Consider the following 18,439-nt stretch of genomic DNA (forward strand, 5'->3'; position numbering starts at 1 on the left):
ATTGATGCTAATTTTTGTCTGACATTTTAGCACGAGGTCGGTCAGTGCCACGAGATCTTCCTGTTTACAGTCTGGTCTGGATAATTTGCAGTCATCCCCATCCCTTGTGAGGCCATGCAATAGTGGAGAGCCTTGTGGGACCCCACTGATGTTTGCTTCAGATTCCCCCTCTGTCTCCAGCCTTCCAGTCCAGGAGACATCTCCCCTTCATCCCACCACATCCTGGCCTGGCAGGTGTGGTGCTAAACCTGCCTCTCAGGATTTATTTCTGCAAGACTTTGTATTTTTGAACAGTGTGAAGAGACTCTTCCTCCTCCCACGTCCCTCTATTATTTTCTGCTTCCATAGCAGGGACTGTTCTGCAGGAGTCTGGAGCACAAAGAAGTTTTTTTTCCTCCATGCTCCAAACCTTGTAGCAGCTTGGGGCTGGGCAGAAGGGAGGATTTTCCCAGCAGTTTATTTGCAACAATTAGCACTTTCCTGATCCTGCAGTCTTTTTATTTTCACGTGAGCTTGAAAGCTGCTGGGCACTGACTAATGTGGCAGAGGATGTAACAGCTTGGGCTGAGGGGGAGTGAGAATTGCCAGGATTGTGTCCCTTGGGATATCACAGACACAGGCAGCAGTGGAGGGATGGCCACTGGCTCTCCAGGAGCAGCTCTGGAGGCTGTGGCAGGGGAATTTTTCACTTTTTAGTTTAATAATCTGTTTAGTTTTAAGATTTGTCGTGGTTGGTTGGTGTGAATCACGAGCCTGGTGTTATCCCTGCTTGCTGCAGCTCCCTGTCATTAAAGGCTGGGTGGTTTTCCTGAGGGATCTGGTGTGCACAGTCTCCAAAATTCCCAGTGGGACCAGCAGGGCCTCACCCTGGGGGATTGTTTCTCCAGCAGTTGAATGGTTGCTTCATTTCTTGAGCACTGGGGTTGATTCAGCTTTTAAAAGAATTTGTGTGTGCTCCCAGGCCACCCTACAAACCCAGAAGGAAAAGGGGTGATGTCCTTGCTGGGAAAGGGCTGGGCAGGCTGGGAAAGCTGCTCCTCAGCAAACAGCTCTCAGAGCAGAGAAGGGGCCTGAAGGAATCCAGAAATAGCCCTGGAGATGGCTGAGCCAGGAATTTCCTGGAATTGGTGACCTTGGCTCTGCAGGCTGAGCTGCTCTGGGTTTGCCCCTTCTCCTGAGGCAGCTCTGAGGAGATGCTGGCAGTGAAACCATGGGAGCCTTTGCCCAAGGACGCTGGCATGGGAGCAGGGCTGTGTCCTCAGGCTGGGCAGGCTGTGCTGCAAGGGATCAGCTGAGCTAATTTGCATTTGATTTGCATATTTACACAATGGAATAGGCTGGTTGCAAGTCACAGAATCACAGAAGGATTTGGGCTGAAGGAACCTTGAAGATGATCCAGTTCCAGCCCCTGCTGTGGGCAGGGAACCTTCTGCCAGGTTGGTTCCACAGACCTTGCACTGCTCCAGGTTGGTTTTTCTTATTAAAGAGATGAGGAGGCCCCAGCCCAGCCCTGAGCAGTGGGAGCTGCTCCCCTCACCAGGAGCCCAGGATGTGCAGGATGTGCTTTCCCTCCCTCCTTTTCCCCAGGGCTATTTGGGATTTGCAAGTTTTTGTTATTTGGGATTTGCAGTCACCAGGGACATCAGCATGGCTTGTTTGCCTTTGTGCCTGCTGGGAGCCCCAGCCCTTCCCAAAGGGGTGCTCTGGAAAAAGGGGGATGGCTGTGGCTCACTCCACTGCATCCCTTCCCCCTGGGAGGGCCAGCAATGGAAATTTCACTGGGGCTGGGGATGCTGAGCTGCCTCTGCCACTGCTGTGCTGCTGTGGATCAAAGAAGAGGGAAAAGGCTTCTCCATGGGGCTGTGCCTCCTGTGAGCCCCACTCTGCCACTCAGAATATTTGAGTGCACCAGGCCAGAAGGGGTGGGGAGAGGTGGGGGTCCAACTGCTAATGCAGGGCTGTCTGATGAGAAAAGCAGCTCTGGACCTGGAAGGTACAATTTCTACTTTTATCTTCTAGAAAATAGCATTTGCCAGCAGGGGAAAGGCTTGTGGAGCTTTGCACTGACTCACTCTTCCAGTTCATTTTCCACGTGGAGCTTTGCACTGACTCACTCTTCCTGTTCATTTTCCACGTGAAACACACAAAATGCTAATTTCTCCGTGAGGCCTGTGGTGCTAAATTGCCTGTGCTGGTTGGAATGGGTGGATTTGTCACAGGGCTCAGCAGCTCTGGAGAAGTTCTGAGCAGCAGCAGCAGCTCCTGACGTGGACAGTCCAGCTGTCTGTGGAGATGGGAATTTGGATGCAGGAGTTTAATCTGAGCACTTGACACGTTGTGAGTGTGTATTTATAGAGATGTGTGAGTGTGTGTGGTGCAGCTGCTGTGCCACAGCCAGGACTTGAGCCAAAGCTGCTCAGGCTGCACGGGAATCATGACTTGGGTGTTGGGATGTTCACATCCCTCAGAGCTCTTTAAACTCCCTCAATCAAAGCATATGAATCCCTCAATAATTGCAGGAGTCCTGGTGTCTTGAGTCACTGTGAGACCTCAGGGGAGGGAGAGGGGCTGGTGGGGTGAGAGTTTGGGGCTTTTCCCCAGCAAGGCAGAACCAGGGGTGACCTGGCTGCTGCTGGCAGAGAGAGGAGAGAAAACAGCTCTGAAAGGAGCACCCTGACCTTCCATGGGGCTGTCCCTGCAGGGCTGTGCTGGGGCCTGTCCTGCACACTGCTCACCCCCAGGAGTGCAGAGCTTCCCCTTCCCCCTGCCTGGTCCTTGCCCTCTCCTGGGCTGTGCCAAAGGCAGTGCCAGCCCTGCTGCAGTGGCTCTGGTGTGGGATGTGCTGCCTTCCAGCCTGGCTCCAGGGACCAAATCTGTGTTCCCACACACTCCAGCCATTAGGAGACCCTACAGGGATGTCAGTCAGAGAGAAAAAAACCCAAACCAAAAAGAGAGGGAAGAACAACTGTAACCTGGTAACCAGAAGAGCTGTGGGAGGAGAAACAAACATGAGATGATTGTATAGATTGAAATAACTATAGGAAAAGAAAGGGCAGCATTTCCTGTTTGGCTTGGTTCCCTGGAGAGGCTCAGAGAGCCTGGGGGTGAGGATGGATGTCCTGGTTTGAAGGACAGGTTCTCCAATAAAGGCAGGAACTTCTCTTTGAAATGGAGAATGTAAACCCCCTCCCTCCAAATTATTATTATAATTTTGAAATTAAGGGGCTCTCAGGCAAAGATATGGGAGTTAGGGATAACAGTTCTTTACTAGGAAAATTCAAATAGCAATGCAGTATTACACAGAACAATCCCAGCCCTGCCAGAGTCAGAATCCAAGCTGACACCCGTCAGTCAGTCAGGGTGTTGGCACAGTCCCATTCAATGGTGGCTGCATCCTCCTGCAGGGGCAGATGTGGTTCAGCTGGAGCAGTGCTCCTGGAGAAGGTGCAGTTTCCTCTGAAGCTCCAGGGATGATGTGGAAAGGTCTGGTTTTCCTCTGGAATCCAGTGGAAAGAAGGTTCCTTGGTGTCCCAAATCTCAGTTTTTATCTGGGTAGGAAAGGCTTGGCTCCTCCCCTGGCTGGAGCATCTCCCATGGGATGATGGAATTTTATCAGTCATGCCCTGGGACTCAGTGGCCATGAACAGGAGATATCTCCTGGAGGGAGGATGGGCTGTGGGAAGATAAAGATGATTGCCCAGCTGGTTTAAAGATGGCCCATGAGCAGAGAATGTGTGCCAGGAGATCAGGGTCACTGCCCCAGCTGGGTTAACAGATGGGACAGAATTCACATTGCTGGGCACATCCTGTGTTGAACCCAAGACAATGGACCAGGATGCAGGAGCAGACTGTGCAGCCACGGCTGGTCAGGGAGGACAGGACAGGCAGAGTCCTTGCAGGGTCCTGGAGCAGCCAAGGGCCCTCTGGGGAAGTGTCCCAGCCCTTGAGTGTGATCCAGACACTCCCAGCCTGTGATGGGCTGGGCAGCAAAGAGCAGCTGGAGCCTCCTGCCCAACCAGTACCTGTTTGCTGCCCAAAGCTGGGGCTCTGCCAGCAGCAAGAGGAAGGTCAGACCCTGTGTGTGATCCTTGCTCTGCTGTTTTCCAGGACTGTCCCCTCCCCTCAGAGGGGACAGGGGCCCAGCAGCTGCTGCCTGTGGTGTGCAGGGGGTGCTGGCTCCCAGAGAGGGGCTGTGCTGGGGCTGGACACGAGGTACTGGCTTTGCTGGCAGCACACCCAGACTCCCTGGCCGTGCTCCTGGGGAAGGATGGAGCCAGGGCAGTGGTGCCAGCACGACCTGCTCCTCTGGCTCCTCTTACAGCTTGGAGAGGGAGAGGAGAGGTTTAGACTGGAGATTATACAAATGTGTAATGCCCTAAATCTCCTGTTCTCTGTGCACAGCCAGCCCTCAGAGGGAGGAGAGGGAGAGCATCACCTCTGGGAGCTCTTGGTGCTGGCAGAGCAGAGGTGTCACCAGTGGAGCTGCTGAGGGTGCCTGGCAGGTCTGGGCAGCCCCAGCACCAGTGTGGAGTTTGGGATGACCCAGGAGGTTTGGGGCTGGTTTGTGGTGGGAAGCAGGAAGATGCTCTGTGGTTTTTGTGGCGTGCAAAGAAGCAGAGGAGGAACTCAGCTAGTGTCCTTCCTCTTCTTTGACAGACATAGCTAAAAATAATACTGGAAATCCTAATATTCATCACAAGGAGCTGCCTGCCTGCCTGTGGGTTTTCCTCTGAGGCAAAGCTCTCGGATCTGGGGAGCTGAGGAGAGCACGTGGCACTGCAGAGCCGCTCTGAGCTGTCACCTCCCTGGTTCTGTGCCGGCATTTCCAGCCCCAGGGCACAGTGCTGGCTCCCCGGAGTGTCCCAGCCCGGGGAGAAGGGGAGCCTGGGGAGCCCAAGGTGCTGAACTGGCACTGCTGGGTCTGGCTGGTTTGAGGGGAGCAGGGAGCAGCAGGGGCTGGCCTGGGCTCAGTCCCAGCTCCAGGGGTCCCAGAGCAGGGCGTGTCCCCTCCCCACGGCTGGCCCAGCAGAGAGTGGAAGAGTGTTGAGGTTTCCATATGCTGACTGCAGAGAGCTTTTTTGGTGGTACATGGTTCTGGAGGAAGGAGGGAAAGGGATGATAAAAATAAAGCTGCAGATCTGTATTTAGCTATAAACCACTCCAGGATTTTTTTTTTTTTTTTGTAGTATTTGAAGACTATGCAATAAATGATCTTGTTCATGAATTTTTTATTTTATACCACTACAGCTTTGAAGAAGTAGCCAGGTTGCTGTGGCATTTCCATAGCTCAGGATCCCTGTGTTTGGGAGGAGAGGTTGCAAATCCTCTGAGCCAGGGTCAGGAGATCTGTGTGCACTGCAGGACCACTTTTATCTGAGACATCAATGTGCAACATCTCAAAATCACTGTGCAATTGATAAAGACGTTTTAACAAACAAGCCAGTGCAGTATTCCTTGTAGTGGAGCTTCATCCAAAATAAACAAGTGTGCCAAAATTTTAAAATTCTGAATGATTTTGTATGCAAGAATAAGAGAAAATACATTCAAAGTGTAGCTGCTACTGCCAGTGGAAGAAGAAATTCAGATGTAAATAGCAGAAATTGTGTTTCCAGAGCTACTGATATAATTGGATTTTACTACAGTTTCCAAATGCTGATAGAGGACAGTGCTGAATATTTGCTTTGTTTCATGATCTGACACACGATCTGAGGCCAGGAGAGATGGATTAATTGAGCTGGAAAAGAATCATGTGGAATTAAAAAAAACAACCAGCACCCAAACCCCAAAAACGAGGGTTTGATATCCAAGAGAATGGCTGGGACCAGCTGTGAGCATCCCCAGCTCCCAGAGGGGGCAGGGTGAGGGTGGCCCTGCCTCCCAGAGCCACAGGAGTGCCAGGCAGGGTGGCAGCTGTGGGGGAAGGTGCCCTTTCCACATGGCAGCCAGTGTGTCCATGGCTGGGCAGCCTTTCCCCTGGGAGAGGAAATGAGGAGCTCCTTTAACCAGGCACTTCAGTCTGGGGAGCACTGGGTGTGACAGGCTCCTCCAAACCCAATTATAATCACCCCCATTTGGAGCCAGGCACCTGGCTCCTCACTTTAAACCACGGTGATAATAAGAGAGTGGATCATTTTTGAAAGTTGCATTTTCTCACGCTGAAATTTGGGTTTCAGAATGCTGTCCTGATGGCCTAGAAACAGCGTGCCTTTGGCCTAATTTATCATAGTTCAGCTCTAAGAGGAAAGACTTAATTGTGGCTTTCTCTTTTTTTTTTTTTTTTTTGTTCTTAATATTAGTTCCTCCTTTGCAACCTGAGCTGGAGGTAGTCAGCAAACTTTGGTGGTTATATCACTTAATCCGGAGGGAGTGCTTGAGCTGACAGGAGTTTGGCTTGATTTACCTTAAAGAGCAAGTTTTGGATCAATGAGTAGCATAGAATAACCTCCCTGGTGCCCAGGGCCCTGCACAGATGCATTAGCCAGTGCATGGTGCATATGGCAGCTAAAAGGAGCTGGGAGGCTCTGGGGGGATAGAATTAAATGGCAAATAACATCAGTGAGAACCATCTGAAGCTGAGAGCGGGCTGGGCTGGCTGCTGGGGCTGTGCTCAGCAGAAACCCTGCATGCCCATTGCTCTGCTGGAAACTGGGGAGCAGCAGCTGAGCAGGACTTTGGAATGTGGTCAGCTGGGAGCTGATTTACAGGGGAGGGAGTTGTTAAAGATAGAAGATGATCAGAGGAGCCTCAGCTCCCATCCCTGCGGCAAATCCCTGGATGTGTGCACGGTGCCAGCTCAGGATCCTGCTGCTGGGAGCTCTTGCTGCCTGTCTTCAGCTTGTGCAGGCTGTACTGGAGGCAAAGCTGTGGGAAGATGCAGGGAATGAGTTGGAGAGGCTTTGGATGAGACTTTTGGAAGTACATCAGACACGAGTTGGGGTCTTTCAGCTGTTTGCTGCCTCACACTCCAAAGTTACCTGTGAGGGAAACAGAATCAGCTCAGAGGCACCACTTCTCTTCCAAGCCCTTCCTGTGCTCCCCTCTTCCCACAAAGAGTCTGAAATTGGTGAAATGGGTGAGTTTCACTGATGAAGCTGAACCAGGATCAGGATCTTGGGGTGTTTCCCTTGGGGTCTCTGCAATGAAGGGCTTGGCTGCATTGTGAAGTTTCAGTTTAACCCCAATCTGCTGAGATGGGTGGCTCCAGCTGGTGTGGGCAGCAGGGGCGTGCCCACGTTCTGGCTGATAAATGTTCTTTGAGAAAAGAGAGCCAAGAGAGCCTTTAACCCTCTGAAATAACCTCCCGAGAGCTGCTCGGGTTTGGTCTCCTCCCTGTGCCTGTGGCCACACGCAGCTGTCTTTGAGCCACCACCTTGGGTCTCTCCCAGGCACTGGCACCCCCAGCCCCGAGAGGAGCCAAGGGATGGGTGATGTATCCTCCTGGCCACGACACTTGGCAGCTGGACAGGCGACTGAGTCATCAGCCTTCGCGGTTTCTCATTTAATCCTGGGGTTGTTGGGATGATTTAAGTGCCGGCAGCCCGGAGAGGAGGTTGCGCTTCTGCTCCCAGCACGGTCGTGGAGCCATCGCCTTGCCTGCCTCCCATCCCCACTTTTCCTTGCGGGGGGAGGCTGGGGGTGGATCTGGCTTTGCCTGACAGCTCTCGATTATCTTGCGAGCAGTTTTATTCCCTCCCGGCAATTGGGCTTTTCCATTGGCTCCTCTTGCTCTCCGTCGCTCGCCTGCTGAGCAGCAAATGTCCTGTGCCCGGCGCCGCTGCTCGGGGCGCTCCGGGGGACGCTGCCCACCCCGCCGGCCGCTCCTCTGAGCCCCGAGCCCCCCAATGCCCCCGGGGGGAGCGCTCTGCAGGGCGGGCACGGCCGCCTGCCCCGCAATGTAATCGCGGCCGGGGGGTGCGGGAGGCGCGGGGCGGCCCCGGAGGAGGTGCTGGGGTGGGCAGGGCAGGGCTGGGCTCCCCCCCGGCCCCCCCATTGCCGCTGTCCCCTTCTCTCCCGCAGGCTCTCGTCGCCCGGCGGCTGCGGCGGCGGGGACGGCGGCGGGAGCCGCAAGAGCGGGGTCATTCTGGACATCGCCTCCCTGAAGATGACGGAGCTGGAGTCCGAGGTGCTGCCCCTGCCGCCCCGCTACCGCTTCCGCGATCTGCTGCTGGGGGACCAGTCCTTCCAGAGCGACGACAGGTTCGGGGCGCACGGGGGACAGCGGCGCGGAGGGCGCGGGGACAGCGGCCCCCCGGGAGGGACACACGGACATCCTGGGCCGCTCCCGAGGGTGGGGACACACACCTGGGCTGGGGGGACAAAGCTGGGACACCCCCGGGACCGCGCGGAGCGGGGGGACGCGGAGCCGAGCCCGGCGCGGAGCCGAGCCCGGCGCGGAGCTCTCCGCGGTGCTGACGGCGGAGCCGGGCTCGGCGGGGTCGGTACGGCGGCGCCGGGAGCCTGCGGGCACCGGGATGTGCTGGGGGATCTGTTGGTGTTCAGAGCCTGCGGGCACCGGGATGTGCTGGGGATCCGGCGGTGCCGCGGAGCCTGAGGGCACTGGGATGTGCTGGGGGATCCAGAGGTGTGTGTCATTGCTGGGATGTGCTGGGGGATCCAGAGGTGTGTGGCACCACTGGGATGTGCTGGGGGATCCAGAGGTGTGTGGCACCGCTGGGATGTGCTGGGGGATCCAGAGGTGTGTGGCATTGCTGGGATGTGCTGGGGGATCCAGAGGTGTGTGGCACCACTGGGATGTGCTGGGGGATCCAGAGGTGTGTGGCACCACTGGGATGTGCTGGGGGATCCAGAGGTGTGTGGCATTGCTGGGATGTGCTGGGGGATCCAGAGGTGTGTGGCACCGCTGGGATGTGCAGGTGGAGGCCATGGGTGCCCCGGAGGGCAGCGCTGGGACCATCTGGCTGCTCCAGGGCCATGGATGTGCTGGGAGGTGTGGGGGTGCTGGGCCAGCAGGCTCTGAGCTGTGTGGGCAGCCTGCAGCATCCTGGAGTCCCACCAGGGGCTGGACGGCAGGAGAAGGGACTGGTGTGTGGGACAGTGAGGGGCTGGAGGAACTCCCTGTGGCACCGTGTGTGGAATTCGGGCTGACAACCATTTATTTTGGAGGAATGGCTCCTCCAGGCTGTTCTCAATCTGTCTTGGCAGCAGGGTGGCTCTGGAGAGCTGCTGGGGTTGTGGTGCCACTCTCCTTTCCTTGGCTGACCAGAGGAATGGCCTTTGTGTGCTGAGCCTGCTGTTCCTGCCTGGCTGGGATTTACCCCCAGGTTGAGTGAGCAACAGAGGGAATGCCACGAGTGGCAAGAGAATTCCATGGGCAGAGCAGTTAAATCAAGAGCAACAAGAACCTTTCTCTTAATTCTGTTCATGTCATAAATACCCAGGAGCTGCTAATGGGATGTCAGATTTTTATCTTTCCCCACCAATTAATTGTGTGATGCAAACAAAGAGAAATGTAATTCTGGTTGGAAAAAAACCCTCTCAATTACTGGTTAGTCCTTGACTAGCTGCTGTGTGCCTGGTACACCTGCATCAGGGCTTTTGTGCATCTCTCTTAAAAGATAATTTCTTTTTTTTTATGTGTACAAGTGTCATGCAGAAAAAAAAAAAGTGAATTTGGCTTTGAGATTGTGAATGTGGGTTTTACAAATGTTCTCCATAAGTGTTCCTAACTTTTATCGCTGCATAAAATCGGTCTGGCTCGAAAATGAGTCTGTGATCTTGGAGGTTTTAAAGCCCAGATTTCCTTAACAGACACTTAAACATTAATATAGTTTTATGGCACCAAGTGAGAAGTTAACATGAAATTCTGCTGCAGGAAATGTCTGGGTTCCAGAATGGTTGTGATAAGACTCATTTGGTCAAGTTTGAAGATTTAATAGTTTTCATATTGAAGTATTTGAAAGCATCTGAAATATGGAAGATGGCAATTGCAGATTGTGTTCTTTCTGTATTTCTCTGGTTACACCCCTTAACCTTCATTTTCCTCTAGATTTGAGTCTTTCTGATTCAGCATCTCTCTTTAATTTTAATGTGGAGATACTCTGGGTTTTGTTAATTCATTAGCCCTGTTACTCAAGAATTCATTATCCTTGTTTCTCAAGGTATCTCAGTTTCTCTGGCTTTGTGCTGTTTTCTTGAGTTGTTTGATTTCCCCTTCATCTGGAAAATACCGATAATTTCATTGTGTTTGGGAATGCAGGTCTCTGAGCCCACATTTGCTGCTCACTGGAGTCCACTTGACTTTGCTGGGAGCTGAGATGAGCTGTGGGCTTTGGGAAATGTTGCTGTTAGGCCTGAATTCCAGTCCAAGTCATTAATAATAGTGGGACCTTGTGGCTGAATCAAGCTCGCTGGAGTAATTATGACTAGTTCATTATGCTGCTCCAAACCCACTGAATCAGGAGCTGATTTAGGCTGGTGAAGGAAAAAATGAAAAGCAGAAAGACTTTTAGGCTTTGCTGTGCTTGTGGATGGTAAGCAGCTCAGAGTTTGCTTTGAGGGGCTTTGTTACAGGGATGTGCTGAGGAAAATTCCCCCATGTAAATTCTGGGTGGGAAAACAGAGCTCGTTGGGCTTAGAGATGTCACACTGAAGGAAAACACCCATCATGCTGAATATCTCATTTATTTGTGAAAGGATTGCTTAAACCACTGTGTTTCAAATATCTGCTTTTGAACATGACTCCAGAACGAGTGTGCTGCTGAAGGGAGGAGGTTTCTGGGGTCAGCAAAGACTAAAAGGATCAGAGGCCAAAGGGGAGCCCTGATTTTGCTGCTTGTGGAGAATGAAAATCATTCCTGTTAGAGATGAATTAGTGCATCCTCATCACAGAGGATGCTGAAGAGACACCAGCCCTGGGCTGAGGTAAGGCAATGAGGTAATGCTGGAGCTCGAGGAGATGAGAGCTCATTGGAAGAAGCAGATAATTGGAGAGCTGTGGTACAGCAGGAGGAGAGAGTGGGTCCAGATAACCCCTGGAACTGCAGGAGCTGATCAGTGAATGGGAGGTGCAATGGGTAAATTAGGCTGCTCCTAATTTATTTTTGTTTCTGGGATGTGAAAGATGAACACGTTGATCTGAGCAGGGCTTGCTCTTTGTTTGGCAGGTGGAGTGATTGACAGGAGAATTAAAATAGCACTTTGAATGTCCTGTGGTGGATGCAATAAATTGGCCAGGAAGCAAAGAGGAAACTGCTCACTGGGAAGGGAATGTGGGAGGAAAATGGATTTGTGAAACAGAGAGAAAAGCCTAATGACAAGCAAATCTAGAGTTGTCAAGTCCAAGTGCTCCTTCTAGGATCATCTTACTCATCTTTGGAACTCACTACCTCGAGATGGTGGAAGGCTTTGGGCTTAGCTGTATTTAAATCCTGGGCTTGACATTTCTGCCAGGGTTAGAGAAACAGGGTTAGGTGTCATTCAGCTCTGGATTCCCAGAGGGTACAGGCTGCTCTCAGGCCAGGAATCTCAGGCTGGGAGGGACTGGGAGGAGATTTCTCTTCTGGGGAGGGAAGGTTCTCTCTGGGAGCCCTGCAGTTTCCTCTGTTGTCTGGCATTAATCCTGCCTAGTTCAGAAGTTTTTCCCATTTGGAAGGTGCTGTCAATGTCCATTCTGGGAGAAAAATGGATTTGTTCTGCTTGCTTATGGCAGTACTGCATTTCTCATCTCAGGGATGCTTTGTGGACATGGAAGCACCAGGAGCCTCTGGCACACTCCAGCAAAGGCTGAGTTTGGGATGTTCAGCCTGTAACAAAGTGAAGGAGAAGAACTGGGGGCACAAACCCTGCTGGGGCCTGGCTCCTTTTCACATTGCTGGCATGGGAATCCTCTGTGCCACAGAGCTGGGGGGGCAAGGCCAGGGGGTGCAGGGGAAGGGAGGGGAGCTGAGCACAGCATCCCCCAGAGCTGGGGCTCCTGTTCTGAAGTGATGCTGCAAATGCTGATTAAAGGCAGCTGAGAAAGCACATCTGCTGGTGGATAAATATTGTTTCATACCCCAAGCTGTGGCATCCCTTTGATGTTTGCTGTCCTGACAATGGCAGTTTTTGATCTCCTGCATTCTCTTTTCTTGGACGGTGCTGACAGCTGGGTTGGGGCACGTATAAAAAAAGCCCATAAATAAAATTAAACTGTATCTCAGAAAAAGTGTCATTAGGAGCTTATTTGTTGCCTAATTTAAATGGTCTGAACACTTTCCAGAAAATCATCGTCAGAAGCCACAGTCCTATTTACAGGAGCGAGAAGTAATGGGTGTCACTTTGATTAAGTGCATTTTTCTGAGGATAATTATCAGCAAAAAATCGTTTTGATGGATGAGAATGTTTGGAAAAGCTGCTTGTGCGGAAGAATTCAGCAACTTCTCTATAAAATTTTAGCATCTCCTTTTTCAAATCAAAGGTATTTTGGATGTTGCATAACCAGGAAAAGAGGATTTTGACAACCAGGGCCAATTCTTTTAAGTTTCTGCTTTCAGATTTTTTAGAGTCTTACAACTTCTTTGTCTGTGACCTGACATCTGGTCTTTGTCTCTTTAATTTGTCACTAAGTGGTGGCTTATATTAGGTCAGATTATGCTTGGCATGAGCACAGTGAAGTGCTGCAATATCAGCCTTGGAGGATCTTATCCCTGCAGCTTTCATGCTAACATGCCCCAAGTGACTTCCTCATCAAAATGCATCATTACATTAATGGAGCTGGGTTGTTTTGTGCTCCTGAGGCAGGTTCCTTGAATCTGTCTGTGGCTGAAGCCTCACTTCATTGCTATTTGATTTAATGGGCAATTTTCCTCATTTTATTCGGAAGATGCAGATGCCAATTTGAAAATTCCAATTTGTATCCAGAAGTTAGAGACATTTATTTCTGTGCTGGTGAGGTAATGGCCAATATTTTAAGTCAGTGCAAAGCCTGCTCAGGCTGTAGCATCTGTGCCAGTGAAGGTTTGTACCTGGAATTAGGAAATTCAGCTCTGTGTGCTGTGTGCCATGAAATTCCCCTGGGGAAGGCTCTTCATCCCCCAGCAGTCTGATCCCTTGCTTGTAAATCAGGGTGGATATTACTGCTAATATCCATTCCCTCAGTAATGGTGTTCAGACCCATTTCCACCAGCTCTGGGTGCAGAATCTCTCCAGGGATGATGCCTGAACAAACCAAGTGACAAATGGCACTGGTGGAGGTGCTGGGATCCCAAACAGGAGCTCAGGAGTTTGTGGCAGAATTGAATTGCTTCTCCTCTGCTTCTGCCACCTGGCAAAGAAAACCAGAGCAGGAATTAATTGGCTGAGGCAGTTTCCCTGGGGCAGGGCTCTGCCAGGAGTCTCTGTGTGCAGCACAAGCAGAGTTTGGCCCTGCCAGCCCAGCAGGGTGGACACCCTGTGCTGCTCCAGAGAGGCTCATCCCTGCTCCTGGGTTTAATGGAAGGAGCATCCCAGGCCTCCAGTCATCCCCAGGGCTCCATGGAACGTGCAGTGTGGCTCTGGAGCAGCAGAGCTCAGAGCAGGGAAGGGAAATCTCCTAAACCTGCTGCCAGCCCCATTTGCCCCCTGAGACAGAGGAGGAACCATGAAACCCAAACTCCACAGCCCTGTGTCCTCTCCAGCAGCTCCTCACCCTCAACAGAGGCAAAACCAACATCTGTGCCAGTGGATCCCTCAGCCCAGCTCCAGGTGGATACACTGGGATGAAGAACATTGGAAGCCTGAGGCAGAGATATAAAACTGATTTGGGTTTTCTTGTGTTTGCAGATTTTTTTTAATGATAGCATTCTTAATTGAGGTTTGTTTGTCCAGTTGTTCTGAAAGGCTGCAGGGATGATTCCCAGTGCTGTGTCTTAATTGCAGTGCTGCTTGGATTTGTTTTATTTGATGTTTCCTCGCAGCTATTGGTGTGCCCTTGTGTCTTCATCTTAGGGCAGGTACCCCTGGACATTAGCAGGGGCATTAGGAAAGTTATGAAAGTAATAGAACAAAGAAGAAATGGTGATTCTCTTGTAATTAAAACTATTATTTTATTTTTCAGAATAGCTTTTTTTCCAGGGCTATTGTTTTCACTGTCAGCAGTGGGCCCTTGCTTGCAATAAAATGAAGTGCACGTAGCAGGCTGGTGGAACGAGCAGAGGTGTCCCTGGAGTGCTGCCATGTACGGCTGTGCCCTGAGGGAAAGGAAGAACAACATTGATTTTCAGTTATTTAGTGCAATTTAACACTGTGGGCTCAATCTCCATCCCTCCCTGGGCTGGTTTTCTTTTCCCACTTATTTACTTTCCCTTTGGTTTCTTTTCTATTTATTGGAGGAATGGGCTTGAAAGAGAAAACAGTGTTTCAAGGTGTTGAAGACACCTGAGTGAGGGGAGAGCACAAGCAGGCTCTGCACGTTCCCAGGGGTTGACCTTACTCGTGGAAAATTAAACACATGGGCAAAATGAATTGTTTTACTCCCCTCAACAGGTGTACAGGGCACACTGAAAGTCCTAACAGAGACATTTCCTGGCAAACAGAGTGCACAGGGGTGTGAGGAATGCTGGGGTCTTGGCTCCTGCCGTGGTTAATGGGGGCAAAGCTCTTTTCCTGTGTTCTTGCTGTGGGACTGGAGTCTGGAGGGGCTTTGCTGGCTGCTCCTGTCCTGGCCCTGGTGCCAGGGGCTCCTTGGTGCCACTTGCAGCTGCTGGGAAAGGGCAGGGAGTGATTCCCACGTGGGAAGCCTGGGTTTGGATGTCACACCTTGGCAGAGATCTCCCCTGGATGTTCCAAAGTGTGAGTCTGTGTCCTCAGGCTGCTGAGGTGAGGCTGCTGTTTGTCAGCACAGCAGAGCCTGAGCCTGCAGGAATCCCCAGGAGTGTTGTGCTGCTCTAGGTGAGGCTGCAGGGTCGGGCTGAGACCAAAGCTGTCACCCTGCTGTAGTGACAGCACGAGAAACAACTTGGCAGCTGTAGCTGTAATTGCAGAGAATGCATTAAATTTTACTGCTCTGTTTTCCCACCACTTTCTCTCATCACTGTTGCATCTTTGTTCCCAAGGGAAATAATTTATTGCTGTTCTGAAGGTGGTGCTCGTTGCTTTTCCTCTGCACAACCTGTTCAGTGCCTGACTGTGCAGGGAGTGTTGGAGCTCAGGCATGCCCCACCCTCAGCCTTGGGGGACACACAGGTGCCCCCCCTCTGTAGCCAGCCCTGCTCAGGTGTGAGCTGCTCTCCCTCAGACCCCTGGGTGGGAAAAGACACCCCCAGAAGAAAATATCCCCTGAATATTTTGGTTAGGAATGTTCCTGTACATGCTCCCTTGAGGCATCTCACTCATTTTATTGCACTCTGTGCAGCAGAGGGGCTTGGGCAGGAATAAAGGCTGGAATTTGAATCCAAACATCTCTGGTTCTGAGAAGCCCCAGCAATAGCCAGGACCAATCCTTTGCTGTCTGTTATTTCAGCAGTGCCTGTAGGGAGAGCTGAGCACGCTGCCAGTGAAGCCCTGCAGCGAGCACAGATTTCCCTGCCATGCTGCATTTGCCTCTGCTCCACTGGCCCTTGTCTGGATCCATAGCAGGCATCAAGGTGTTCATTTGCAGATAAAATAGCTCCTCTTGCTCCTGGCTGGCAGCTCAGATGGTCACACAGGCTCTGGGCAAGGCTCTTGCCAGCTGCTCTCAGGGTGCCCACCAAGGGTTGGCAGTGCAGCCTCCCAGCCCCCAAATCTGGAGATTTCTTCTGTTATCAGTCCATTAATTTGCTGCATTGCTGCAATTAAAAAATAATTATCTTTCAGAGAGTTCAGAGTTTAGATTCTGTTGCTACATCACACTTTGTATAAATTAATAGCATTGAATTTCATCAACTCAGTGACCTCATTTCCTCTCGTTGTGAAGCTTTTTGTTGCCATTTTAGCAAATTTATGGCTGCTTGTTTTACTGCAGGGAGATGATCAAAGTCCAGCAGGTCCCTGTGGTGACAGTCTGTGGGGAGGTGGCAGACTCTGCTCTGTTCTGTCCCCACAGCCTCATTGGTGATGTCTGAAAGATCTCCCCTGCATAGCCAGAGGGCTGGAAGGAGTTTTCAGGGTTGCAAATCCCCTGGCAGGTCCAGCATTTTTGCCTTTAATTATTCTAAGTAATAAATAATTGATAATGAAGAAGTTTGTGGTGATAGAGTTGAAATGTGGTGAGACAGAAATGCCATGGATGTTAGCACGTTGCCAGCAGATGAGAGGAATGTTTCCCAATGTTCAATGTTTTCCAAACTTCTCAAAATCAGGAAACTTGTCCTTTAAAACAGGAAGCCTGGAGTAGTGGGTGAAGCAATGCTTGCAATCATTTTTCAGAGTTATTTTCTGTTCCAAGCTCCCTCAGCCATGTGGTGCAGGGGCAGAAGAGCTCTGCGAGGGCCATCCGTGGTTTTGGAGGAACTCCAGGAGCTTGGAGCTGGCTTTGCCTCTTTGGACTTGCACTGGGGCCACAATTGCTTGGTTTTGCTTCTTCCTCCAGACAGACCATCTGCTCCTGTTCCTTCAGGAGCTGTTTGCTGACAGCCAAACAGGACATGGTGTTTTGTGAGAGGAAGGTGGGGAGCAAAGTTTGTGGATGGGCCCAAATCCCCAGGGTTGGGGATCTCCAAGGCCATCCCTCTGTGGTCAGTCCCAGCGTGCTGGGTGCCAGCCCCAGCTCTGGGATGGAAGTTTCTGCAGCCAGATGTGTTTCCTGCATGCCAAGGTACCTGTCCCTGGTGTCCCCCTGTGCTTTTCCTCTGATGTTTTCCCCCATGGAGCAGGATCCCTCGTGCTGATGCCCAGAAGAGCTGGAACAGAGGCTAGACAGAGTTAAGAGGAATAAAATATTATTTATTGAGGGGCTTTCAAAGCCACACCCTGGCAGTACCAATGCCACAGTCATGGCCCTGCCTGGATGGCTCCAGGATGGAAACAAAAGAGGGTTTGGTCACGAGATCTCACATTTTATGGATTTTTGTCCATTTGCATGCAGGAGTCAACTGTCCCATTAACAGCCTCAAACTATGAAGTTTCATCCTCCTTGCTTGCTTGCCTCCTCTTTTAGGGCCTGAAGTTTGAAGAAATTGTCCTGGAGTCCCCAGCTGGAATAGAACTGTTCTGTCTTCACCACCCAAGCAGAACAGAAAAACTTAGAACTTAAGGCATCAATTTCCCCCCTTTAGAGGCTCGACAAGGTCTCTACCTTGTCAGAGTCTCTATTCTAAATATTTACTGACAATAAATATTTAATGAGAGACAAGTGTCTGATAAGAATAAATATCTGTAAATCATGGAGAGGCTGCATCCTGCTCGTGCTGTCCCCATCCCCATGGCCTGGTTGTTTTGCCTGCCTGTCTCCCTGCAGCAGTTGTGTGGGTGTGCAGGGATGTGAAACATGATGTACAAGTGGCCACAGCCACAGGGTTCAGAGCCAGAGGGAAGGGAGGAAGGAAGGAAAGATTGTGGGCAAGGAGAGCAGCCCATGCTGCTGGGGGTGGCTGCTTGTGAGGTCAGCAGGGTAAAGCAGAGTGAAGCAGCCATGAATTAACTGGGGGAGGTGACTGGCTGGACTGTGCTGGGCACACACAGCCAGGTGTCCCTCAGTGAAGCCTGGAGCTTCAATCACATCTTTCCCTTAGCTGAACTAAAGTCTTGCCTGATGTGAGCTAAGAATTAGCAAGGGTTGGGTTTGTACCTGCCTGTGTGGGTGCAGAAATGTCCTGCTTTTGCTCAGTGGAGCTGGCTCTGGGTGCCCTGTGTCACTGTGTCACTGTGCCCTCGTGTGTGGCACGCTCTGCTGGGCTGGATTGGAGCTCCCTGGCACTGGGGCTGCTGCAGGGTGAGGAGCAGAGTTAGGATTCTTCCCTCAGGAGCCTTCTGCCCCCCAGAGAGGGGTTTGTGTCCCTGGACAGGGCTCTGGGTGTCACAGGAAGGGATGGAGAGGAGCACAGCTGCTCCTTGGCTGGGCTGTCCCTCTCACAAACTGCTCCCTCACCCGTGTGACATCTCTGCCCGGGTCCCTCTCTCTGCCCTGCTGCCATCACTTTGCTGAGCAGGATTTCACGTTGCTGCTGTCACCAATTCCTTTGTCAGGGATGATTTTTGCTGCTCTGCCTCTCTCTGTGCAGGGGCCCTCTGGAGGCCAGAGCTCACATCACTCCTGTCCAACTCCTCCACAAGCCCAGGCAAACTGGCATTTTCTTACTCTCTCCAGGACCCTTTGGTGTTACCTGTCTTTGAGCTTTTGGTGGTGGCTTTACACAGCTCTGGCTGCTGTGGGGTGTTTGTGTCTGAGCTGCTGGACACGCTGTCTGTGGGTGTAGGGGAGAGAGGAGTGGGTCTGGCCACATCTCCTGTCCAGGCAGGACCCACTCTGCTGAGACTGAAAACTGGAAACTGGGATCCTCACCCAGCCAGGCTCCTGATGAGGATGCTGCCATCCTCCTCTGCA

The 18,439-nt window shown here is 51.6% G+C and overlaps 1 protein-coding gene across 1 annotated transcript in view; it reads left to right on the forward strand.

Annotated features, from left to right (window-relative positions):
* KCNT1 (potassium sodium-activated channel subfamily T member 1) overlaps nt 1–18,439 on the forward strand; it is an 81,913-nt gene that overhangs the window by 4,868 nt on the left and 58,606 nt on the right. Inside the window, exon 2 of the mRNA XM_056505357.1 lies at nt 8,017–8,196. Coding sequence (XP_056361332.1) covers nt 8,017–8,196 — 180 coding nt within the window. The remainder of the gene's footprint in view (nt 1–8,016; nt 8,197–18,439) is intronic.

Source organism: Oenanthe melanoleuca, chromosome 17 (genome assembly GCF_029582105.1).
Source record: "Oenanthe melanoleuca isolate GR-GAL-2019-014 chromosome 17, OMel1.0, whole genome shotgun sequence".
Taxonomy (NCBI): Eukaryota; Metazoa; Chordata; class Aves; order Passeriformes; family Muscicapidae; genus Oenanthe; species Oenanthe melanoleuca.